This window comes from Abramis brama (genome assembly GCF_963993115.1).
Source record: "Abramis brama genome assembly, chromosome: 6".
NCBI lineage: Eukaryota > Metazoa > Chordata > Actinopteri > Cypriniformes > Leuciscidae > Abramis > Abramis brama.
Window position 1 is genome coordinate 5786622 of NC_139968.1, and position 27653 is coordinate 5814274.

Consider the following 27653-nt stretch of genomic DNA (forward strand, 5'->3'; position numbering starts at 1 on the left):
GAAGAAAAAAAAGAAATCTAAATTAAGTTTTTGCTTAAAACAAGCAAAATGATCTGCCAATGGGGCAAGAAGAATCATCTTATTTTCCATTTGAATTACGATAATTTCTCTTGTTTTCCATTTGAATTACGATCATTTTTCTTGTTTTCCATTTGAATTACGATTATTTTTCTTGTTTTCCATTTGAATTACGATCATTTTTCTTGTTTTTTCATTAGAATTACGATTATTTTTCTTGTTTTCCATTTGAATTACGATTATTTTTCTTGTTTTTCATTTGAATTACGATAATTTTTCTTGTTTTCCATTTGAATTACGATCATTTTTCTTGTTTTGTCATTAGAATTACGATCATTTTTCTTGTTTTCCATTTGAATTACGATTATTTTTCTTGTTTTCCATTTGAATTACGATCATTTTTCTTGTTTTCCATTTGAATTACGATCATTTTTCTTGTTTTCCATTTGAATTACGATTATGATTTCGGTTACACTTTATTTCGATAGTCCACTTAGACATTCTATTAACTATAAGAGACTTTGCAAATACATGTTAACTAACTCACATTAGAGTATTAGTAGACTGTTAGGTTATGGTTAGGTGTTAGGAGAATAAGTTGACTTGTAGTTTCCAAGTTACTTATAGTCTGTTGGGGAACCATCAAAATAAAGTGTCAGCAGATATTAAGCAGACAGTCTATTAATAATCTAATGAGAGTTAGTTAACATGTAGTTGCAAAGTCTCTTATAGTTAATAGAATGTGGACTATCGGAATAATATATATTTTTATTTTATTTTTTTAGAAAACAAGATATAATATCTTATGTAATTTTACTTCTATAGTATATGCATCTTGATTTAAGAACTTTTAGAAATTTCGGACTGGAAACAAGACAAAAATACTAAGTGAGAAAAGCATTTTTAGCAGTGTAATAATGTCACATTAAACGTGTTACTTAAGTACATTTTAAATCATGTTTCAATAATCATGCTTTAAAGAAGTACACTTATTTTGTTGACTAACATACTAAAGCACATGTAAACTTGGTTATAATTTTAACTGTTGTCTGTTATATGATATTACAAATAATTCAATATTAATAACTGCTTCATTACAAATGTGTAATTACAAATATATTTATGACTGACAAGTTTTAAACAGAAATTAAATTAAGGTATATTTTAGTTTATCACAAATGCCTGTCAGTACATTCAGCAGTAACTTAAACCACATTTCAAAGTCAATAGAAGTAATTATGAAATACATATAAAGATGTAAGTCCTACTTAAGTCAAGAAAACATACTAAATTTCAGATATTTGCATTTAATATAAATTCAAACTACTATACATTTTAAGTTAATTGCAAATAACAAGCTATTAAGTGTCTTAAATCATCACATTCTGTTCAACGTATGTTCCTTTAAAGTGTATTATTTCCATAATAAGTTCTCTTTTTTAACTTTAACTTTAACTTATTTTTCACGGATATAAAAAGTGTACCACATCCTTTTAGCCGTTACTATGTTTTTTTCTTGCCCTGTACTTCCACATTTTTGGTTGTGTCCAATTCTGCTATTATTGTTTTATAGTTGTACCATGGTATTATCTGATACCTTCATTGTATCATGGGGTATTGCCACGCTTTTTCCATAACCTATGTGACATGAAGATGCTAACTATCCATAAACGACAGTAGTCAGTCATATTACAGAAGTTTCTGTCACTTTGTCAATTCTAAAGACAGTTTCTCACTTCTGCGGCTCAGAATCGGCTAACAAACAAGACTTTTCTACATTTATACACACCAAGAACAGAATTTGGACTTGAAAACACTAGACGTGAGAGAACATGTGAGGCCACGACAGAAATATTTTCATTTCTACTGTTGATCTTGCATACTTGTAGTTACTTGACCAAGTCTCAGACAGAGTTAAAACACTTGTGACGCTACAGATGTCTTAGACAGCCTTCATAGAGCATTAGTCCTGGACAAATGTTGACTTTTGACTTTACAGGCCAATAAAGAATATGTTTAGTTTAAGTTTTATAGTTTCCAGTGTGAAGTCTCTGCGCTAACAAAGCTATAAAGGTTTGCGCAGGAAATGCCATGAAAGAACCATTTCATGTTCCACGAAGAAGTCAACAGTTCTTAAAATAACCTTCTTTTTTTTGATTTTGTGAACCAAAAGTTCACAGTTTTTCCACTATAAAGAACCTTTTGTGGAATATAAAGCTTCCATGGATGAAATGTTTTTCACACTCTAAAAATACTGGGTTAAAAACAGCCTAGTTTGGGTCATTTTGGCAACCCAAGCGCTGGGTCAAATATGGACAAACCCATCGGGTTCGATGTTTGACCCAACAACTATTGTTTAAAAATGACTGTATTGCTGGGTTAAAATAAACCCCAAATAAGTTGGAAACATGAGTAACAACACAGACAACAATAATAATCAAAAGGTGAGCATTTATTAATAGACAAGAACATCCAGGAAATGGACAAAAGTTGATGACAAGTAAGAATCTTAAACAAGACTGACTTAAGTATTCATTGCATACTTAAGTCCATTCAGAAAATGTCCTTCCCATTAATACCAGCATTCAAAACGTCCTGCTTTAAAAGGAAACCGCATGTATCGAGTCTTTAAGGTGGATCTTGTGCACTGCTAGTGTGTGAGGAAGACCCTTCATGACGCATGTATTGGCTGAATGCCTGTTTTAAATATATCCTCTGGTCAGGGTGAACAACGGTGACCCACACCCTGATCCCGGCTGTCCCGTGTCCAGTGTTCAGCGCAGGGCTGGCTCACTTCCCAGGGTCGCTGCATTGCTTTTGTGGGAGTTTCCTCTTTCACTCCTCATTCCTCTCAGCACAATCTTTCAAGTTCATGTTAAAACAATGAGCTGTTTAATTGTGTCCAGAATGCAGTGTTTGTGGTGTTTATGTACACTGCAAAAATGATCGAAAGACTGTAAAAATGCTACGGTGAAAAACTGTTAACTGTGATAGATCTAACCGTACATTTTACAGTAAAATACCGTTACATTTACAGCTTTTGGACGTGAAAAATAATGAATAATCGTATAATTTACAGTGAAAAACCTTCCCACAATTCCCTGCCTGATACCTCACATTTGATGTATTTTTGTTGAAATAACTTCATAGTTTTTCTTAGTTTTTTTTCTAATCAGTTATGTACATTAGGGTTTTATGTTGTTAAATTAATGTTTATTGCATTTTTAAGATGTCATGTGTGTTATGATGGTGTTTAGTGCTTGTGTGAATGACACTGTGCATTCTTTATATTACTATTAACTTTCTTGTGGAAGAGCTGCTTGTGATGAGCTTTGATTGATCATGTGACTCTCATCACCGCTGTGATTGGTGGTTGTCAGTGTATTACAATGGTACAAAACAGATATTAGTACTTCCATATGTCGGTAAATTAACAATATATCCAATAATGAAATACGTTTTTTTTACTGTAAATTTAAGTCTGTAAAACCTAAAATGCTGCTATCTTATTTTTTATGGTCAATTTCTGGCAGCTGCCTTTTTTTTTTCTTTTTTTTTTACAGTGTACATGAAAATGATACTGAGAGGCATTATGGGATAGCTTTAGTTTGAAAATGAACCATCATGCTGGATCATGAGAAAGTGATAATGTTATAATACTTCTCGGAGCAATTGTTTCTTGAGCTGATGAAGACTATTATTACCAACGTTTAGTTTATAAATGTGTAATAAGTCCATAATACTGTGTTTATTATGTTATATGTTTTCTGTTGGAGCTAATTGCTTTAACAAAACACGCATTTGATATAAAATATAAAATATATGACTATATGACTCTAGTCTTGTCGAATGCTTCCTTTGACCCCTTTGTGAATCTAAAAAAAGTATCCTGATGACATTATATGATTATATAAGAATAAGTTAGTGTGGCCCATAAAAGTTTATTTCATAGACTGTATCAAGGCGTCACAATCTGAACTTCACACATCTCGTCATCAAACCTGCACACAGAAGTTTTCTCATTCCCCATTTTAAGGGTGTGTCTTCTTCAATGGCCAATGATAAGAGTGACAGGTCCAAAGGACTTCTCTTTAGCTGAACTCTTATCAGAGGTGGGAGGGAAGTCAGTGGAAAGATCAATGTGCATTATTAAAACACACGTGTGTTGCCCAGAGCAACAGTTACCATGATAGTTCAGATACTTGGGGCAGTGGACACAGGTGACGCACATCTTAAGTATGCACTGAAACAAAACTCCCATGATTATATAATCGATACATACCCAACACCAAATCATCAAATCACATCAAATCTTTTTACTCTGACCCTGAACGGGTTCCCTAATTCACCCAAAAAAATTAATTCTGTCATCATTTACTCATCTTCACGTCACGTTGCAAACCTGAATTACTTTACACAACAGAAGATATTTAAAAAAAAAAAAAAAAAGTTTTTGTCTGTAATATTGAAGTCAGTGCGGTCAAATGTTCTTTTGGACCCCATTGACTTTCATTGTATGGGCAAAAATCACTGAGAAATTTTTCATAAGCTGTGGAAGCCAAATGCATTTCGTAAAAAGAGGAACTTCAAAGTTCTGTTAATGAGAACCAGACGTAACACACCACATTATTAGAGGAGATAAATGTATTTTGGCCTGTACATTTACTTAGCTGTCTGAGAAAATATACATAGAGAGTCAAATAGAAACTGATATAAAGAGACACACACATAAACACACAGAACTTTTCCCACTATTATCAGTTATGATGCTAGTAAAACATTAGACCAACCCATTTATGATCACCATAATTATTGCACATTATTGTATGCTTGTTCATTTATCTAGTGTCCAAGTTGAGGGTGAGTCCTATGTCATTTGTTAATGGTACATTTGTCATGTTTACCACAAAACAAACTTAATATCTTAATATCATTGATATAAGCACCATTAATTAGTCTGAGTACACATTTATTTTAACATGATTTGAATTAGTGAAAATGTCTTTGACATCAGTAAGAAAATATATGGGAAAGATTTTTGTTCATTTTTAAAATGTATTATTTTATTTATTTTGCTATTCCTAAATATGCACACTTAACCCTTCGCAGGGAGTTTGATTGACAGGCGATCTAACCAATCATAATCCGGCATACGCCGAATCCGCCATTTTTGTCCGACAAAGCAGTCAGGAGAGTTAGTAGATTAACGTTGGAGGATTAGAACTTGAAAAACGGCGTGTACTGACGTCTTTCCGCAGTTAAAACAACATTCCTTCTGATGTTCATTCATGTTTATTTGATGCTATAAATGAACTAGAAGGAAGAGATGATCGGTTCACGAGCAGCTTTAACTGAGGCTCTACAGTGATCAGTCAGACACATTAAAGAGCCACAAAACGCTATTTATTGTTTAAATTTCGTTAATAAATGACCAAATTTGAAAGTTAAGACTTTGTTTCAAAGTAAGCTGGTCTGTCCTGTCTGTCAGTGTCCTCTCTGCTCCGCGATGTATTTTACACTGCGTGAGAACATGGTGGGGCGTGAGAGCGGCGTGGCTTGTCAGACATAGCAACAGCAACTATAGGGGGCGGGTCTTTGCGAACGGTCAATTAGTTGTAATCAAAACTAGAAAAAAAAGTTTGTTGAGACAAACTTTAAGTTGGCTTGAGAAAGCGGGACCAGAGAGTTTGAAGAAGTTTAAAGTAGTTTGAAGTTTAAAGTTTAGTTGGAAAGAATGTCAAGGTTTCATGAATTCACTGCTTTTTCCTTGTCTCGTGTGATTGTGGTGTTGTGTGTTAATCAGTGTGGGTGTGTCCTCTGATCATTGCTCATCAACAGCGCCAGCTGATTCACATCTAATTCAACTTTATATTCTCTGTGACTGGTGTCCTCTGTTGTCAGAACCTTGTGGTGTATGCAGTGTTTGTTCCTGTCCCGTTTTGGCTGTGACCTATGTTCCTGTGGAGATTTCGTCGTGTCTTCATCTCAACTCACCTTCGTCATCTTCCTGGATTTGGATCGTCACTTCTACCATCACCCTTCACCAGCCGGTTGCCTATTGAAGTCCCTGTGTCACTCTCCCGCCCCAGTGTGTCGTGTGTGTGACTCTGACCACTCTGTTTATTTCTAATAAACATACTTTGTACCTGCTATTGTCTCCTCTCTTGCAATCATGACAAAGAAAGAATAGTTAGAAAAAAAGAAAAAGATTAGTTAGAAAGAAATAGAAAGATTAGATAGATAGATAGATAGATAGATAGATAGATAGATAGATAGATAGATAGATAGATAGATAGATAGATAAGTTTATTAGTACATAGAATGGTAGTTTAATTGAGTCTAATGCTTCAGGGAGTTTAGATTTGAGTTTTGTGTTGTGCACTACTGGGCCACCGTAGCCTTGGCTCAATTTGAACATTCTGCAATGAAAGTCATTGGGATTTTTCCGAGTTTTAATCGTCATTTTTAGGAAAACCGTAAGTCCGATCAGTTAGAAAAGATATAGCACACCGAATCAGAACAGTCTGAAGGTCTTAGCCGAGTTTGGAGTATGTAGAGTTAAAGCTCTAGGAGGAGTTAGAGCCAGAAATTTAGGGTCAGAAGAATGATAATAAGTTTAAATAGTATTTCAGTAAGTTGGCTTTTTCAATAATCAATAATTATTCAACCCCCTTTGCATTTTGAGACTGCAGAAGTAATTGAAAGTTGCATTTTCAGTTAAATTTGGGGAAAGCACTTGAAACATTTGTTGTGTTGAGCTATTTCAATTACTTTAGTTTGATTTGTTCATTGCAAACAGGTGAAAGTCTGTACATTTTGCTAATAAACCTGATTTGCAATGGGATGGTTAGTAGCATTTGCATTTAGCATTGTTTTTGTTTTGAGTTTTTTTTTTTTTTTTGACCCTTTCAAAAGACCTGTGAACAACCCACCGGTTTAAAGTGCTTTAGAAAACACAATGATTTGCAACTGAATTTGCCACTTCACTATTATACATCAGGATGTGCTAGACTCTATTATACACACAAAGCTGCAGTAAGAGGTGTTTCTGAAGTTGTGAAAGCCCTTCTCAGTATTATTAAATCCCTATCATTAGGATATTTGCCAAGAACCGTCCAAATGGCAGTTGTTAAACCGCTTATAAAGAAACCACAACACAACATTTTTTAGAGTTATAAATGACAATCATGATTGAATCTATTAGACCCTAGTGATTAAGACATTCTAATATACCGTCTGGAGAATTATCTTGCCATAATTATAAACGGAAATTAGCCTAAATTGCTTCCTATACCAGTCAGTTTGCTAGCACTTAGTGTAAATAGATATGTTAAACCTAACATAAGTAAAGTATGGTGTGACTCAAGGCTCTGTTTTAGGTCCTCTGTTGTTCTCCTTGTACACACAGACACACTCTCTAAAGTCGTCTTATCTGTTAGTTCAACTTTTATTGCCATAGTCTAGTCATAGTCCATGCCAAAATAATTCTCATACCTCAATTGTTTAACTATATTTATATATTTAAAATGGAAACCCATCCTGATGTTAGCTAGGTTTATACTACACTTCCATTGAGCTAAGCCACAGTGACTCCCAGCTACAGCTAATACAGTAATACAGTATGAGCTGACCAGTAACTGGGCTGGCAACACAAAGCTTGTGGGTTTCAATTCTGGACATGATGAATCCTCTCTGTTCAGTTATTACTTTCTCCTGAGCAGCACAGATATTCTCAGTGTACACTTCCTCATATTACCAAGACACTAGGATAAAAGGGATACATATAAGATTCAGTAATTAAATAGACAGAAATACACTTATGGACAGGGCCTCTGGAGCAACCTCATGGTACAAAGGTGAATGTTCATAGATAAATATGAATACGTACATTAAATAATAGTCCAGAGTAATAAACAAAATATGATAGTAATTATACAAAAGGATAAAGGTCATACATTTATTTATGGATGAGGGGAATACTGAATTTTCTCACGTTTATAATGCAAAATAGCTTTTAATTTTATACGTCCATCATTCATTAGTTATGGATTAGATTTAAATGAGTTAATAAGATAAAAATCGAATTCAGCATTTACAGTTATTTTGTAGCTCTTCTTCATTACTCTCTTATGTTATTAGTGTTTTTCAGACAAGACAAGTATTACTCTTAGCACAAAGCACAAAAACACTATCTATACTGGTTTGATGTGGTGATATTTCTAGCTGTGAATAATGGTGTGGTGATTACTTGTGTCTGTGGGTGCCGTGTGGTGCCAGGTACTGTGCTTACACTAGATAGTGTTGTTTGCTGAACCCCTCCTCCACCCATGTGATCTTTCACGCTGGGATAGGATGCTGTTTAGAGCCCACAGTCCTGGGTTATTACCTGCAGACCTTAGACTTTTGGCATAAAGATGTGATGGAGACTATCAGAACAATGCATTGATGCATTATGTAATTTATTTTTATCATGAGTTAGAATTATGCGTTTCTCAATCAAACTGCGTCTAGAGGATTTACAGTTACTATGCTAATGCTAATGCGAGCTTGAGGCTTTGTTTTTCTTGCTTAATATTTGTCCGTCTGATCCTTCAGTTGAGCTGCTTTATCTCCACAGGGCCAGGAATGTGTCAGCACTTGCACAGGAAGTGACAGCTCTTGCACAGGAAGTGACACGGGGCATTTGTCTGTAGTGGACAGGAAGGAAATTCCCGCTTTTATGCCAACAGGAGCTTAACATGGGCTTTGGCATTTAAAACTATGTTTTCCTTACTTTATCATTGACTGGATTCCTTTTGTGAAAAAGAAGTACACTTGCACACTTTTAATTGGTCACACTTTAGTTCAGGGTCTAATTCTAATTCTAAGACTTTTTCCTCAATAAACTCCTAATTACTGTTTATTAATATGGATGTGGATTAAGGGATGTAGAATATGATAAAGTGTTAGAGTATTTACTATGTAAATGATACACTTTAAAATAATGTACTGGATATAATGTTTTCAGACACTAAATGAAAATGTATTAGAGTTTAAATTTATATTATAGAATTAGCTTAACTTTAGAGTGTTTTTAAGTCAGACTTAAGGTATGTCTTTATATGTATAAATTCATAATTACTTCTATTTTTAAGGTTAAAGTGTCCCGCTGAATGTACTGACAAGCAAGGTAAACTAAACTATACTTTAATAAAATGTCTATAGAAACTGTTTTTAAAATGTTTTTTATCTCTTAATTTTATTAAAATGATATTATCTGCATGTATAGTTTTTAAAAATATATAGTTTTAAAAAGTGCACATTCAATCCAATACGGCAGCTACTGTAACATGCATACAAAAACTGAAGTTGAATCCCCGTCCAGCGAGAGTATCGATCTGGATGTGCTGTGAGAGACACGTCTAATGCTTAAACAAATACACTAGTTGATGATTAACTTTTCAGGTTTTGTCTGTTCAATGAGTCCTTTGTTGAATTCATCCTGGCAGTGATGTAACCAGCGATCAATACGTTTGTGAAATGTTTTGCCGGTGTGTTTTTACCTCATGTGATTTGACATGAAATCGAGGAGACCTAAAGAAAGAGTTTATTATTCTCTTATTATTCTCTTATTATTATTAGCATAATTATTTTGGCACAGACTATGACTATGGCATTAAAAGTTGAACTAACAGATAAGGCGACTTTATAGAGTGTGTCTGTGTGTACAAGGAGAACAACAGAGGACCTAAAACAGAGCCTTGAGTCACACCATACTTTACTTATGATAGAAAGAAAGAGTTATGTGCGGGCGAGAGGGGTCGTATCACACACACATGTGGACGGAGGGAAGCACATCACACCATGTGACTGCTCAGATCCTCTTGCACATCTGAAGAATTTAATGATTTTCAGACAAACATGAACATGTTCTTCAGCAAATATAAGTCAAGTCACCTTTATTTATATATCAAAGATAACAGGGAAATAATGCAACAAAGTTTGTTTCCAGAAGAAAATAGCGTCACAGTCCAGCTTAAGTAAGTTCAGTGATGGTTCATTTCTGTTTTAAAAAAGTTATTAATTTAGTTAATTTATATTTATATATATCTAGTCGCTCTGGAGAAAACCGTGATGTCATCGTCCAGCTCAGCTCAGTTCTCATATAATGGTGTCATTGCAGGAGATCAATAATATTGTTGAATATTAAATTAAATGTCCTCAACTAAGCAAGCCAAAAGCCAAGGCAACAGTGGCAGGAACCCAAACCCCATCAGTGACAGAATGGAGAAATAAACCTTGAGAGAACCCAGACTCAGTCGCTCAGTTCTCCTCTGGCCAACGAGTGAACAGTGTATGATTATGATTCAGGCAGCATTACAGGTCAGAAGTCAGACTGGATCAGAACATTATGAATATTTATCCTGTATTCTGCCATTACTGGTAAATAAATGCTTTACTTATAGAATGATTTGAACATGGGAGAAGAAAATGTATAAAAAACAGAGAAGTGAGAAAGTATCCATGCCTATGACATTGCATGAGTAGGTCCTACATTTGAACCATGTTGTCACTGTCATGTGACCTGTCACCTCCATTCATAAATCCCCTCCCGTGGCCTCATGGAATAGTAAAGTGTCCATCGAAAGCACACTTCAGGATCTCGGCAGAAGAAGTAGATCATCTGGAGACTTTTTGCCTACTGTGTATTCGGACATACTACTCTTTTGGCATTCTGTTTTTCTACTGTAGATACTGTAGTAGGGAAGTACTCGATTTTGGCCTATCTTTACACACTCTTAGAAGAAAAGGTTCTATATGGAACCTTAAAGGGTTCCGTCAGGCACTTCATATATAGAACCTTTAGGGGTTCCATCATGGGATCATTTTATGGAATATGGATGTAGTTTTAATTGATTTATTTTGTTGTTCATTTTTTATCTGAATTAAATTTTATGAATTAAACCACTCGTACACATACTTAATCACTCGGGGGAAAAAAACTGAAATTACCGTTAAACATGAACGTATTTTGCCATAATAAAGGCAAAGAGGTTATTTTTAAATTGAGTCAACCCTAGGGTTTTATATATAACTGCACTGTACCTTTTTTTCCAAGAGTGCAGGAAAGATGGGCAGGAGAAATCTCATAAACTGAACTCAGATTCAATCTGAATTGATCCTAAACATTCAGCACAAGCCATATAGCTAAAGAGTAAACAGCTGGAAAAGTGTACATTTGAGAAGAGAAACGCTGTAATCCTCTGCTCGGCCCAGATTTACTGTGTTTATAAACCTTCAGAAGGGCCTGAAAATAGTTAACCTTTTACCCAAACAAAACTCAATCATATCTTGCAGTAAACGTTGCTTTAAAACTGCTAAAAATTAACCGTTAAGAGTGACTCTTATCGGAGCTGATGTGCACACTTCAGAGTATATGACTGTATATTACCTGTATCTAATGATAGTAGCCTACGCTCACGTCAGATATTACTCAACAAGCTAGTTAAGAATGAATTCCACACGTGTGTTTGGACAGACGCAGTTATACTTCCATAGATATGAACACAGATATAGAGGGAGTCACTAAGTATGAATTGTGCCTCATTATTAACAAAAAAAACAACAAACAAAACGATGAGATTATCAGACAATTGGACAATCAGGGTAAGACAAAAACACATTTTGGAAGAAGGATTGATGATGTATTGACTAAAAGTTACAAAGTTACGTACCTATTAAACATTTAAATACAATTCCTGTTTGCTTGACTGCTTTATAGATCTGTAAAAAGGAAAAAAAGGGCAGATTTTGTGTTCATATTTAATATTCTGATCTTTGTAACTTTTAGTCAATACATCATCAATCCTTCTTCCAAAATGTGTTTTTGTCTTACCCTGATTCACAATGGCAGCCCTATTATAAGTGTTTATACTTTAAACCTAGTTTTCACAGGAAATTGTGTCCATACGTCACTCTCGTCTCGTCTGTAAATACAGAAAAGTTGCTCCGGCTGTGTGAGTGGCAGAGGTTAGTTGTCACAACGAGTGAGAAAGGTTGACATGGAGCCACTAAATCTCCAAACTCCGGAGAATCACCCGTTTAAACCATGGACTGTAAACAAATATGGACGTAGTGTCCGTGACGTCAGCCGTAGTGTTTCTGAAGAGCATTTTTAAAGCCCAAAGTGAGCCGTCGCCATCTTGGCAGCATCACTCGTGGATAAACGAAAATGTGCACAGCGGCGGATTAGCTGAGGTGACGTGACGCTAACAGACAGCAGACAAACGGCTAGTAGTGAAGCAGCAGCAATCCACCTGTCACTCAAGTGGCCACGCCCTTAATTATGCAGAGCTTTAAGACTTAATATAATTTAAACGGATGAGTTATAAAAAACATTCACCCCCCTCACAGTCGTCATGAAGGGCAAAATTAGCTATATAGACCAAAACCACTTTATGTACCAGGCGGTAAACATTTTTTTTCTGCTGTAAAGTTGGGCATTTTAACATGGGAGTCTATGGGATTGACTCTCTTTTGCAGCCTGTCTCTAGTGGCCAGTCGATGAACTGCAGTTTAAGTCACTTCAGTGTTGGATTCAAAAGAGGCGGGAAAGTTGCCGCTTGGTTTAAACAAACGTCGAACAGAGGAAAGTCTGCTGAAAAAAAAAAAGAGAAAGTGAAAGAGCTCGTAATAGAACAAGAATCAACATCGACTTGGCTTTAGGAGATAGCGAGAACTGAGAGATTTGAAATGTAAAAGTGACGCTGCGTTTTTATTTCTCAACAGTTCAGAAACAGGTGAGAAATTTCTCAACAGGTGTTTTATTGAACAGATAAATTGTCATATACAGCTCTCTAATAGAGTTGATTGTAAAGCATTATCTATTGTGAAGGCTCATCTCATTATGGTTGTTGTAGCGCTGAGCTGGAATCTATTTGCTATGAAGTAGCGTGTCTATTAATGGGTAAAGCTACAGTAACGTCTTCAGCTTTACTGGTTACAGTATATCTCTGACGCCTAGTAGTGAATGTTTTATGAGCAGGAGGATAATCTCTCTTTTTTTTGTTTGTTACGAGAAAGAACCATATTCATCCGCAGTCACGCAGAGCCAAAGCACAACCAAAACAATGTTCTTCTGCAAAATGCATGCAGTTTTAACCGCTAGAGAGCCAAAAGTTACACAGTGTACCTTTACAGCATGAATTACCCATAAACATGTTATCATAACACACAATATATGAGATATTTTCACAAAAAAATTAGATGACATTCATTTTACTTTTATTGTAACTTATTATTTTATGGCCCATGTTGCAATTCTTCATTTATAATTTACTCACTTAAACAATCAATGGATTCCAATTTTATGTACAATATTTTTATATATTTAATGACAATATATTTTTTATAAAGTTTTTTTAAAGCCACACCGCGGAACTTTTGCGGGCGCTAGGGGCGCTAGACCTGTAACTTTCACGTCTAGCGCCCCTAGAGGCCACAAGCGCCGCAGCACTGTCGCAAAAGTCTGCTCCATGAGTATATCAGAGCCTATGGTCACATGATGGCCGTAAAGCGATACGTTCTCCAGGTCACATGACCTGGCCAACGACGGTCCGTCTTCTCCAAACTTACATAGGCGGTATTTCAAGAGGGCAGCCCCGCTCGGAGCGTTAATAGTGTCAAACGCTGTATATTGGCCTGAGGAATCATTTAAAATAACTCGTATGCGTCAACTCTTTAGGTCACAAAGTCCACGGTGTGGCTTTAAGGCATTATAAGATAAACGTGTGCTCACTTGAGAATTTTTTTTCATATACCAGGGCATGAATAGGAATAAAAATTCTAAATTAATGATTTTTTTATTTACATGGTCCCACTTTAATACAGTCTCTTTAACTATACTTTGCATTTACATTACAAAATTGCGGAAAAAAATATTATTATTATTATGATTAAATTATAATTGTGTACACTCTTAGAATTTTTTCAACTGGGTTCTTTATAGAACCCAAGAGTTCTTAACTCAGTTTTAAAGAACCCTTCATACCAAAAATATACTTTCATCTTTAACTGGTTATTAATATTTTTTTCTAGCGGATACAGTGTTTCATTAATTCAAATGTTATCAAAATAAAAACAACATTAATTCAAACTAAATCCATAAAATTATCCCATGATGGAACCCTAAAAAGAAGCGTCTGACGTTCCATAAAGAATCTTTTCTTCTTAGAGTACACGCATGTTGTTCTGCAAAACTCTTGCCAGATTCAGCATTTTGCCGCTCCGCAATGACAGCTGAATGTGTCGACTGGGAATGTTCTCTGCTAACACCAGTGGTGAACTGGTCAATACATGAGCAGGAATGCACAGCGCAGGCAGAAGGAGGGGCGGCCCGTGACCATGAATGTGTGGTGGGACTGGCCGGCTGTAGGAGGGTCACACAGCAGGAGTGTGTGTGTGTGTGTGTGTGTGTGTGTGTGTGTGTGTGTGTGTGTGTGTGTGTGTGTGTGTGTGTGTGTGTGTGTGTCGCGCAGTCTTCAAGCCAAGTGTGTCTTTAAATTAGGACTTTAGTGAACTCAGATGCTTCAATAACAATTTAGACTATGTTGGACATATGGATTCACTGCATGCATTTCTTGCTGTGAAAGCAACTGCACTGCTGAGTTTAGTGTGCTACTATTTGCTGAGTTTTAATTTAAACTATTCAATTAATCAACAAAGTACAAAAGGTCATTCTATATGTGCTGTGCAGACACTTTATCTCTGAGATATTCAGCCCTGAGTGGCTTATTACTTAATTATTATTAACAATTATTATTATTACATGTTTTTATTATATTTATTTTATTATTATAATATTTTTAATAATATATAATAGTGTAATATTATATTATATTATATTTTTTATATATTATTATAATAGTACTGTCAGCAAGGGGTCGAATATAAACGGCTGGATCTGTTCGCAAGCAGTTTAAATGAAAACAAAACTCAGAAAACACTTCTCATGAAACAAAAACACGGTTAACAGAACAACTACTATACTTTGACGAGATCTGAGAAAGAATACACAAACACGGCTATAATACAGAGGGAAACACTAAGGGACTAAACAAGATCATTAACAAGACACAGGTGGAACACATGAGGGCAAATCAAAAACCATGGCAACCAATGAGCTTAGGGGCTGTTTACATGACACCGTTTTCAACAAAAAACGTAAAACTTTTTATGCGTTTTGGCCGTTCATCTACACGACAACAGTGTTTTGGGGGCCTGAAAACACAAACTTTTGAAAACGGTCAAACAACAAAAAACGCAAATCTCTGAAGACAATGACGTCATGCACATGTGTATTACGTGTTCAGTCAATAGTGTTTCATCGCCATCTATTGGCCTGGCAGCAGAATACAGCGTTTTTGATCGTTTCGCGGATCCGTGTGAACTGGGATCGTTTTGACAATGGTGTCGTCTGTGCACGGAAAACTCAAAGGAAAAACTTCTCAATTTTAAGCACATCGTTGTCATGTAAACGTACCATAAACGAGATCATTAACAAGACACAGGTGGAACACACAAGGGCAAATCAGTAACCATGGCAACTAATGAACTAAGACAAAGAAAACATGAGCAGGAAACAGTGTAAATTCACTCAAAAACCCAAACCCAGAACAGTCTTGACAAGTACACAGACGGAATCAAATGCTGGTTCAAATGTTGACATATCTTACTAAGATGTGATTTTATAGATAGCTTATTAAGTTCAAAAACCAAACCCTAACTCATCTAGACAGGTTCTGAACCCTGTTTTGGTTTTGAAACAGTTGAATGCAACTTTCAACAAGAACAATCCTCCTTAGACCGTCCCATTTAACAATGCTCAGTCTGACCTTCACATCTTCCAGTCTGATGAATGAATGATAGTTATAACTCAGTTTTTTTCTGCTCTCTCATGTCATTGGGCATTAAAGTCTAATAAGTTCACCGCTCACACTTGTCCAGTGGTCATATGACGCCACAGCATACGGCTGATGTAAGGATGTATTAGTATGGGTGAGATCACAGCAGAAAAGCTCTCGACGTGTGTCAGGACGCTGGAATCTGCTCCTATTCATTCTCCACAGAGGAAATCAGGGGTGGGACAAATGCGTGTCTTCAGGAAACTCATGGCTGAAGTGACAAACTATAAGAATAAACTCGCTACATTTATCAGGAAGTCAAGTCATTGCACTTCCGTTGTTTTCTTCTCCATTAGTCTGATTAATTTGCACTCATAAAGGGAAGTTTATAAGGTCAAAAAATGTCCTGCCAGAGGACTGTGAGGAAGAAACATTTCAATCAGTTTTATTAAATGTAAAGTTATGACTGGAAACTTTGACTGAATGAGCCATGTTTGAAGGGAATACATTCCTACAGTCATTGACAATGATCGATACGTTATGAAAGCATATGTTTTTACACTCTTCAAAATAAGTTTTTATGTCATTTTGTTTCTCATTTTTTTAAACTCATTTCAACTCATTTTTTAAAAGTCAGTTTAATGTAATTTAAGTTGAAATGACTTAAACATCCAAGTTGATTGTACTTAAAAATCTGAGGCAGTAACTTTTTTACAGTGATAATTTACTCAATTATTCATTAAATCAAGTAATACACTGTAAAAAATGATCGTAATTTTAACGGTAAAAGACAAAATGCTAGTAAAAATGCTACAGTGAAAAACTGTTAATTGGTTAACAGAAAGTTTCCGTACTATATACGGTAAATAACTGTGATAGATCTAATGGTACATTTAATGTAATTTTACTGTAAAATACCGTTAAATTTACAGTTTTTGAAAGTGAAAAAGAACAACTCATTGTATAATTTACAGTGAAAAAACGTAAATTGACATTCCCACAATTCCCTGTGTGACACTTTACATTTTATCTATTTTTGTTGAAATAACTATGTTTCTTCATAGTTTTCTTCATTTTTTCTAATCAGTTATGTACATTAGGGTTTTATGTTACATTTAATGTTGTTAAATTAATGTTTATTGCATTTTTAAAATTTCATGTGTGTTACCGTGATGGTGTTTAATGTTTGTGTGAATGACACTGTGCAGCTTCTATAGTATTAACTTTCTTGTAGAAGAGCTGCTTGTGATGAGCTTTGATTGATCATGTGACTATCATCACTGCTGTGATTGGTGGTTATCAGTGTATTACAATGGTACAAAACAGATATTAATACTTCAATAGGACGGTAAATTCACAGTATATCAGATAATAAAATACGGTTTATTACTGTAAATTTTAAGTTAAGTCTGTAAAACCAATAAAGGGTTGCTACCGTATTTTTGACGGTAAAGTTCTGGCAACCACAGCTGCTGGTTTTTTACCGTAAAAATCACGGTTACATTTTTTACAGTGTACAGTTGTTGATTTAATGAATAATTGATTACTAGTAAGCTTATCTATTAATTGAACGTTGTGTTTTGTTATGTCTCTGTTACCGCTGTTTAGCAGCCGTGTTACAGTGATTTTCACACGCTTAAGCACTGCTTCACGACATATTCATAACGGATTGTTTTATTACAGAGGGTCATGCATCTCTGTGGTAAAAGAAAGAAGCATGGGCGTAATTTATTAAAAACATGGTAACACTTTAGTTTAGGATCCAATTCTCACTATTTGCTTATTATAATGCACATTACTAGGATATTGTCTGTTTATTAGTACTTATAAAGCACATATTAATGCCTTATTCCGTATGATCATATTCTACATCCCTTAATCACCCGATACCTAAACTTAACAACTACCTTACTCACTATTAATAAGCAGTAATTATGAATTTATTGAGGAAACAGTCTTAGTTAATAGTTAATAGTGAGAATTGGACCCTAAACTAAAGTGTGACCAAAAACATGATATACAAGTTTCAATAGAAATGACATAAAGGTATTTTAGTTTACCATAAGTGCTTGTCAGTTCATTCAGCAGTAACTTTAACCATATTTCAAAGACAAAAGAAATTATTATAAAATTACATATAAAGTCCAACTTAAGTTGTTCAAAAAGGCACTTAGTTCAGCTAATTGCATTTGATGGTAACACTTTAGTAGGGGAACAGTTCTCACTTTTAACTAGTTGCTTATTAGCTTGCATATTGGCTGTTTATTAGCACTTATAAAACACATATTAATGTCTTATTCTGCATGATCATATTCTACGTCCCTTAATCCACCCAATACCTAAACTTAACAACTATATAATAGCAGTAATAAGCAGTAAATTAGGAGCTTATTGAGGCAGAAGTCATAGTTAATAGTGAATATGTGTTTCCCATACCAAAGTCTTACCCATTTAATATTACTAATCTAGACTTGAATGCAATTTAGTGTCTAAAAACATTACATTCAGTTCACACTTAAGTATGTTCTTTTAAAGTATATTACGTCTGCAATAGGTACTTATTACAGGGTATGAAGTATGCTGAAGTTTACTTCTTTTTGACAAAGGGAATAGAAGTTATGAGCAGAAGTTATTCACCTCTTATTAACTCACATGCATAGAAATGAAAATGTTTTACTAATGGTTTTAATAAAGTTTTAATAAACCACCATTACATGAATGATATACTAAACTTCTCAAGTATTAAATCTGTATTCACTGATATTAGACCAGTATCAAAGGAACAAGAAGTTCATAAAGACGGTCTACAACATTCATTTTTGTCGTACAACAGATGCTTGAGAACAGTTTATTTTTGTTCTCAGAGCCCCTGGAAGCACAGCTCAACACAACACTGGGCGTCTGTATCCTCTGTGGAAAACTGATGAGTTACGTAATGCAGAGTAATACTTCCTTATAACAGGCTGCTTTATTCATAAAGCCTGATTACCAGCGTCTAATCCTGAATCACAAGAAAGACCTGTGTTACTTCATGTTGGTCTGGCTTAATAAAGATTTTACACCATTACCAAAAGTCCGCAGATGATCCCCATCTAAATATCAATGTTGTCTCAGACGTTCACAGGAGATTTCAGGTGTGAAACATTAAAAAATGTAACAATAAACATAAAAAAAAAATGCTCTTACTTTTGAACAGTGGTGTACATTACAATTACAATGAATACATCATACTAACTTTTACTATCTGTTAATAAAGACACTTTTTCACTTTGTTCAATGAGAAACTTTTCAAAAACAAGGTCAACTCTCCATCTATCGTCTATGTCGTGAGCCTTGTTGTAAGAAACTGATACTTGTAGAAATACAACATTAGATTCTCTTTCTAAGAAGTACCTTGTAGCTTCACGACCTTGAGCACAAGGTTAAAACCGCAAACCTAGATCTCAATGTGATTTAAACTATGTCAGTTTAGGTTGAGATCTGATAGAATCTCTGAATAGCTACACATTTTTTTTTTTTTTTTGTGGGAAAACAAAGTCCCCCCAGTGTCTGGATCATATGGTCTGTCAGAGAGTTTGCGGTCACACTGTATAATGTCAGGCTGTTTCCTGTCTCCTCCTCCTCCTCGGGACAGCGGCTCATGGGGGACGAGGAGGGGGGGGGGTCTCTTAAAATCCCTCCACTCCTCCATCCACCACCCTAGTTCCCTGTCCCGGATTACAGTCTCCTTCCCTCGCTGCGTGTGAAGATGTGTTCCCTGGGCTTTGCCAGGTCTCTGGGATTCGCCCTCATCCCTCTCGCCACTTGCTGCATCGTGGCAAACGTCCTGCTCTTCTTTCCCGACGGAAAGATGATATACATTCAGGAGGGTCATGTGAGCACATATGTCTGGTACTTTATGGGGATCGGAGGAGGTGGTTTTCTGGTGAGTGTCAGATTTGTGTTGGTGTAAATGTTGTCTTGTGTGGGATAGTGTTGGTGGATTGAGGTGTCTGGAGACACACTCTCTTCCCATGAGCAAAAAAACTGAATAAACACTACATATTGTCTTAATTAAAATATAAAAATGGTAAATGTTAGTGTTTGGGTGAGAGGTTAAGATAGGATACGAGTTAGGCTAATGAAAAATCACTGCAATGAGGCAATAAATATATAATAACTGTAAGGGTTTAGTTTAGGATGTAGTAAATAAGCGTAATAATAAAACAGAAGTCAATGGGAATATTCTTGGTCAAAAGCGGTGCAGCTGAGTGTGTGGGATGAGCAACACACTCTCAAGACAGTTTGAAAGTATTTTTTGATTTAGCAAATTGGTGATGAATTCGCACAATTACTTATTCATAATCAAATTCAGCTGTTTCTGCTCATGCCCCCTTGAAGGATAGACTTAGGGTGGGTTTAGGGGTGGACCCGACGACCTTTTACCCATTTTTCATATTTTTTGCATGGGTCAGATTGTGTGAATTTGGGCGACTCACACAAAACGTACAAATTCTCCTAAGATTGGGTTGGAATGAAAGTTATAAAGTAAGCTTCTGGGCATTTCTTGGTTGAAAATGAACACCTTAGATGAGAAAATAATGAGTTAACACTTAAATAAATGGATAAAGCGACCTTATTACATAAGACATAGGCTACATCTGAGGAAACAATGAAACACCTAAGTAATGAAAACTTTACTTGTAATGGAATTAAAGTCCGCGTGAACCGGAAGTTGCAAACGACTTTTCTCCAGTGTTGTGACGTATTTCCCAGTGAAAAGGAATATTGAACAGAGGGCAGGGTTTTACTCTAGCGCTCCTCCTCTCCATCTCTCACTTATAACAGACTAACGGTTTGAGGGGAGTGGTTAAGTGATTAAACATTTTCAGATTTTGATTAAAGATTACGAAGCCAAAAAATGTTTTTGTGTGGATTGACTTGCATGGATGAATTGTTCACCACAAAACGATCAATTTAGGCAAACAAAGTAAATATGGTCAATTTTGATTTCATGTGGACTTTAAGCTTAAGCTGAAGTACAAGTACTGGGTCAAAATCTTCAGATAACCAATATGTTTGCCAATATACCAATCGCATTAGGGGTTTAAAGGTACTCTCATATCACGATTCGATACATATCACAATACTGAACTCAAGATACAATATTATTTCGATACTCCAAGACAAATGATCAAAAGTTAACAAAAAATGTAATGTTGATTGAAATTGCATGATTATATATAAAACTCTTACGATAAACATGTCTTCTAATATCTTCATTTGTTGCGTATACAGATTTGCAGCGGACACATTATTGTTGCACTTTTGTATTGCGATATAATGTGACACGATATATTGTTACAACCCAACCCGATCTCATGGCAATTCGTACGTATTTTACGAGGTGGCTAATTTGTACGAATTCATACTATTTTTGCTAAATCGCACATATTTTACGAGTTGATTGGTATGAATTCGTACGAATGACCTAGCCCTGACCCCGCCCCTAATCCTACCCATCACTGGGGTTTAGACTAATTGTACAAATTCGTATGAATTGTTCGTGGGATAGCGTTGTACAACCCTAGTTCCTTGTCGACGATATCTTCATAATCTTTCATCAAAATGCCATTGCTCCACATCCAACACAATTTTCCTTTTTCCTGACATTACCAAACCACTTTTCACAGTCTCAGATAAAATGTTCCATTCTTGTTGAATTGGTGTCAGAAGTAAAATGCAGTAATTGAGGTTCAATTACTCAAGTAGCCGGTTGAACTGTATTGAAAACTGCTTGTCCACATCCAGGTGCTGATCCCGGCCTGCGTGTTTCTGGGAATGGGGAAGTGTGTGGATTCCTGTGGGACAGAGAATTGTGCGGTGAGTGTTGGGAAGGGGGTCGTGGCCCTGATTTGAGCTATAACTCAAGGACATGCTGTACAGGGGTGTGTTTCCCAAAACTATGGTCGCAAGTTCTGTCGTTATCATCATGGTTCAACGAGTTGGTGTTTCCTGAAGCCATAGTTCTCAAAGAAAATTTGCAAACAGCATCACAAAGTTGTGTGTATGGAGCGACAGCTCTTGACCTGTGGTTAGAAGCATAGTTTCTTGTTTGCATGACATGTGGACTTAATAAATCCTTATCTTGAGCAAAATAAGCAAGCTGACATTCAGTGCAATCTATATCTTTTATTTAGAATACATACAAATGTAATTTATGTTTAAAGCGTCATTTTGTGCGTGAACGGGCTCAAGTACGTAAGAACGAGCCTATGACTGAATATGGAAATAAAGCAAAATAACTGAGAAACATGAGAATTAGTCGTCAGATGTCATGTCTGTAATTTATAGTAAAACATCTAGCGTTAATTCGATCTCAAACAGATTCATTAAAAGTAGTTATTACTCCAACACCTGCCTGTCATCATTAACCAACGTGGTTGAACGACCAATTTGCTACAGTACGGTTTCGGGAAACAGTCTTGACTAGCTAGTTGATTTCTCCAACGATGCGTCGTACTACAGTAGTAAAGCAGCGAGTTACATCGCTGTACGGGAAACACACCCTTGGTCAGCCAGATTCATCAGTTTCACACTGTGTGTGTGTGTAGATGTGTGGTTCGGTGTTAGCGGCTCTGGTGGGGCTCGCCGGATCTGGGTTCTGCTTCCTGATCTCCGCTGTGTCGCTCCTGAAGGGGCCGTACTGCTTCACTTCTCCAAAGGGATGGGAATCTCCTTTTAAGGCCGGAGGGGGACAGTGAGCTCTTTTTCTCTTTCTTTTTGATATGCATTGATGGTGACTTCATTAGGAAAAAGTCCTGAACTCGGTAACACTTTAGAATACTGTTCATTCATTAATGAATGACTACACAGGAACAAATGAGTAACGCACTATTAACATTCTAGTAACTACTATTAACTAACAAGAAACTCTGATTAACACATTAGTAAGTAATAGCGCTGTTGAATGTGGTAGTTCACTATTAGCTAATCAGTAACTACTATTTCTGTCAGGACCACTACCGTCAAATACGATTGAAAATTAGCATACAGTTTGGACTGGCGGTATGGTTCTGTTCTGGGTGAGAACTCCCTGCGCATCCATGAAGCCTAGCATGGATAAGAGCAATAACCCCCCTCAGGGGAAACAGAACAGAACCAACATGAATGTGTTGCAGATGTCATTAATTCAAGATTTTAAAGTACAACATAATTCGAGAATTTATTCTGATTCAAGGGGACTCAGAAAGCCAAATCCTGACTGAGGACAGGTGGAGCTGGGGAGGGAGGAGGGTAATTCACTCCTGAGAAACGCGATAGCTCCTGATAATACTGAAGGAGCTGATATATGAATACAATGATAGGCGTCGTAGTCCTATAGGTAGACGTGGATCAGCTGAGAGTCACTGATGCGAGCTTGACTAACGTGACCGGCCAGAACTGACGCTACGCTTGATTTGTTTCATACCTCACTGAGAACTACTATATACAGGTTCATAATTAACATGAATAATGCATAATTTATAATAAAAGGTAATGGTAACCCACTAGAAATGACTCAAGTGTTACTACAGGAACTAATAATTATTTGGATCAGTATTCTAAAGTGAAAAACATGAAAACTACCTAAAATAGCTTTTGAGATTTTTGTAAGATTTTGAACAGTAATTCCTGTCGATGGATTTGGCAACACTTTAGTCATTACTAGTGTGTTCCCATGATCTTCACTTTAGAATACTGATCCAAATAACCAGTAGTTCCTTTAGAAGGTGTAACAGTAGTCATTACTACTGGGTTACCATTATTACCTTTTATCATAAATTATGCATTATTCATGTTAATTATGAACCTGTATATAGTAGTTCTTAGTGAGGTATGAAAAAAATTGTATAGTTACTAGAATGTTAAGTAAGGCTAGAACGTCTACATTAATCCGGATACATTTGAAAATGGCGTTTTCGTTTATAAACACTCTCCGTCCACACTAACGTTTTCAGGCGTTTTCGGACGTTTCAGTGTGGATGAGAAACTTTTGAAAAACGCCTGAAAACGCTAAATTCACCTTTACTGCGCATGTGTAAAACCCCACAAAAGATCACTGATATGATTCAGATGGAAAAATAAATAATCACGCTATCGCACAATTCTTCTGACAGGATCATTTTATTTAGTAAAATATCTCACCATTCACTGATGCGTCCAGGTCGCACGCAGTCACCATATGTTTGGTCTAAAACGCGACTGCTCTCATGTATTGCCGCAGGACAGCAAATGTGAGTAAATTCTGTCATCTTTGCAGAACTGTGATATGAAGAGTGTGCAATGTAGAATATTTTTAGCAACAATGTGAACGTGAATAGCACATAACATGCACAGCACCGGTATAAACATGAATATCTATTGGTACAATATGCGTCACATGACTAAATTTACGTCACTGTTTTTAAATACCACCAGTTTCACAGTCCACACTACAACGGGAAACGGCGTTTTCAAATGTATCCGCTTTGGAGTGTTTTCAAAAACGCTTCGTTTTCATCAATAAAAACGCCGTCTCAGTGTGGACGGAAGGCCAAAACGGAGAGAAAAATATACGTTTTCAAACGAAAACGTATTAGTGTGGACTTGGCCTTCAGACGACTCTGCTTCGCCTCAGGGTCCCGATCAGCCTGTCGGGGATGTATTCGCTATAACAACCGCCTCGCTCTACATTATCCCGCTTATTACATGGCTACCCACCAAATAAATCAATAATTTGACACAAAATATTGATTTAAAAAGAAGTGTATTGATTTAAAAATGATTGTATTGCTTCCGCTAAAGAAAATAGTCCGTTCCGTCTCTACGGTTAGAATCCTGCGTCAATAGCAACGCTCTGTTTTTCATGGCAACGGTGTGTTATACTTAGCAGCGGTTATCAAGAAATAACACACCGCATTCTACATTAGAATTCAACCAAGCCATGTAATAATAGTGCGTTACTCATTTGTCCCTGTGTAGTTATTCATTAACGACGGAACAGTATTCTGAAGTGTTATCCTGAACTCGGTTCCTTGATTTCTCCAGGTATCTGCTGGATCGAGAGAGATGGTCAGACTGCATTCAGCCGGCAAGCGTGGTGGAGTGGAACGTGACGCTGCTGTCGATCCTGCTGGGTCTCAGTGCGCTGGAGTTCCTCATCTGTGTCCTGCAGCTCATCAGCGGCCTGGTGAACGCCGTGTGCCGGCCCTGCTGCTACAAGCAGGAGTACAGCCTGAACGCTTGAGGCCCGAGCGCTTCCCCGACCCCGGACTGAGGCAGCGCATGTTTTCTGTATAGAACAAACATTTGTATTGTATACTAGCTGCATTATGCATTTTTTGCTAAAATATAAAAGTATTTTTGTATGAGTTCTGGTCGTTTTGTACAGGAAGCTGTTTTGTAAATTATTTAAATACTGAGAGTAATAGAAGAACAGTTGATGAATGTTGTTTTATATACTTATAAACTCTGTAATATTCCCTTCAATAAATACATAGGTTTCGGTTCGTTTTAGAGTAGGCTACTTTTGTCTGTTTTGTTAAATTTGTGGGTAATAATTTCACATTTTTGGGTTTGAGCATTTGCAGTATTAATAATGCAAGAAATCCCCTGGGAAGTGTTTGCTGTAAGCCTCATTATCCCCGTTGCAGCAATAATCTCTCAAACTTAAAGCTGTGTCACACTGTACACTTGCACAAAGCCTTGTTGGTATGTGTTGGTGTGGTCTCCTCTTGGTATGTGTTTTATAGACATAGCCCAGTAAACAATTACCGTCTTTCAACCTTAAAATATGGTTGAAAATAAGTCGGTCTGCCTTGGACTGGTTTACGACGTGATTTCAACTAAGTAGTTTCGGCCGGACTGTTTGACTACATGTTTTCAACTGATCATCTAAGACAGGATAAGTCTGTTATACATGCTAAAATAACGGAGAAACACAAACTACCAAACCATGTTCATTATTATTTCAAATAAATGTAAAGAGTTTTACATATTCCATCAAGACGTTGAAGATCGACCTGTTTTCAATGTTAGACGTTGAAGATTTACGTCTATTCAACGTTTAATAGACGACTTTTTGCTAGCTGGGAGATTTCTCTCCAAACATAAGCAACACTGAGTACGTGAGCACGAACTCTTTAGTTTACAGATCTGTGAAAAGGTATTTAGTCCCCATCCTGATTTCATGTGTTTTTGTGTATAAATCAAACTTAACAGTTTCATATTTTCAATCCCTACAGTATAGTATTGCCCCATAATCTTAATAACTGGTTGTGCCAACTTTAGCAGCAAAAAGCAGATCCAAATGCGCCGGAGAACCGGAGCTCAGTCTTCCACATCGCTGAGGAGGCGCTCTTCCTTTCAGACCAGCTTTAGTTCAGCCTCAATGGAGGTTTATTTCAGCATGAACTGCCTGTAAATCCTGCATCTCAATCAGGTTCAGTCTCGGACGAGATATTCAGAGGCATGTTTACTCCTATGCTTTGGATTATTGAAGTCTCCTGTGAAGACTTCAGATGAAGCAAGCTCTGAATCAACATGCACCAATGCTACATTTTTCTATATATCCTAATCATTTGTTAACAGACATGTATTCATTACTTAAATGAGCTCATTCTTTCTGCCTTAAATTAATACATTGTTTAAATGAATGCATTATTAGCTAACTGTGTGATTTGTACATGTACATTTCTGAAATTCATAACTTGGCCACAGTCACCTCTGATAACAGATCACTCTTAACACATGCATTTTCTGTAAAGTTGCTTTGAAACAACATGTATTGTGAAGCACTTTACAAATAAATGTGAATTGATTTGGATGATTGCACTTGCGTTTCTCAGACTGATGAAATTCTCCTTTTAGTATTTTCTGGTAGAGAGTGAAATTCATCCATCCATCTTCCAAACAACTTCTTCTATGTGGGGTCACAGGATGCTAGAGCACATCCCAGTGTTTCCCAGCCCTGTTCCTGGAGGAACACCAACAACACACATTTTGGGATGTCTCCTTTATCTGATGCATTCATTCATGTCTTGGAGTCTCTTCTAATGAGCTGATGAGTTGAGTCAGGTGTGTTTGAGTTGGAAGAGTTTGAAAATGTGCATTGCTGGTGTTCCTCCGCACCAACATGGGGAGAACATGTCCTCACAGAAAGAGCAATTGGCTAAACTAACGTTTCTTTGAATGATGTCAAGTTTCCCTGGAGCAGCAAATCATCTTCATGCCATTACACTATCGCATGACTGTATGTATGATGTTCTTTTTGTGAAATCCTGGGTTTGTTGTCGCCAGATGTAAACAGATCCACTTTTGAATAGCAGAACATTCTCTCAGAAGTTTTGAAGATCATCAAGGTGTGTTTTTGGCAAGATTCAGACGAGCTTAAATGTTCCTCAGCATTACCACTCTTCCTTGTGTCTTTGTGAACACTGACCTCTACTGAAAGGAGAGAATCCTGCAGTTCCTCGGATGCTGTCCTTGGCTCTTGAAACTTGCTGGATGAGTCCTTTATGTACTTTTAGAGGAATGTTAGAAGCTCAGCCAGTTCTGGTCCAAGTTAGGGTTATGGATGTCACTATGGTTAGGCTTATGGTTAGGTTCGGGTTCGGGTTCGGGTTAGGGTTAGGATAATGGATGTCACTATGGTTCTGTGGTGTTCCAGAACCCTGGAAATAGCTTTGTAACCCTTCCCTGATTGTCAATCATCTTCTTCCTCATCATCATTTCTGTAATTTATTACGCCTTCAG

General features: G+C 36.5%; 1 protein-coding gene across 1 annotated transcript; it reads left to right on the forward strand.

Moving 5' to 3' along the window:
• The first annotated feature begins 19443 nt into the window (after nucleotides 1–19443).
• On the forward strand, nucleotides 19444–25415 carry tm4sf18 (transmembrane 4 L six family member 18). Its single transcript, XM_084117870.1, has 4 exons — nucleotides 19444–19824; nucleotides 21690–21761; nucleotides 22493–22638; nucleotides 24948–25415. The coding sequence occupies exons 1-4, from the start codon at nucleotides 19648–19650 to the stop codon at nucleotides 25144–25146; spliced, it is 594 nt and encodes a 197-aa protein (XP_083973996.1). The 5' UTR covers nucleotides 19444–19647; the 3' UTR covers nucleotides 25147–25415.
• Nucleotides 25416–27653: the final 2238 nt, after the last annotated feature.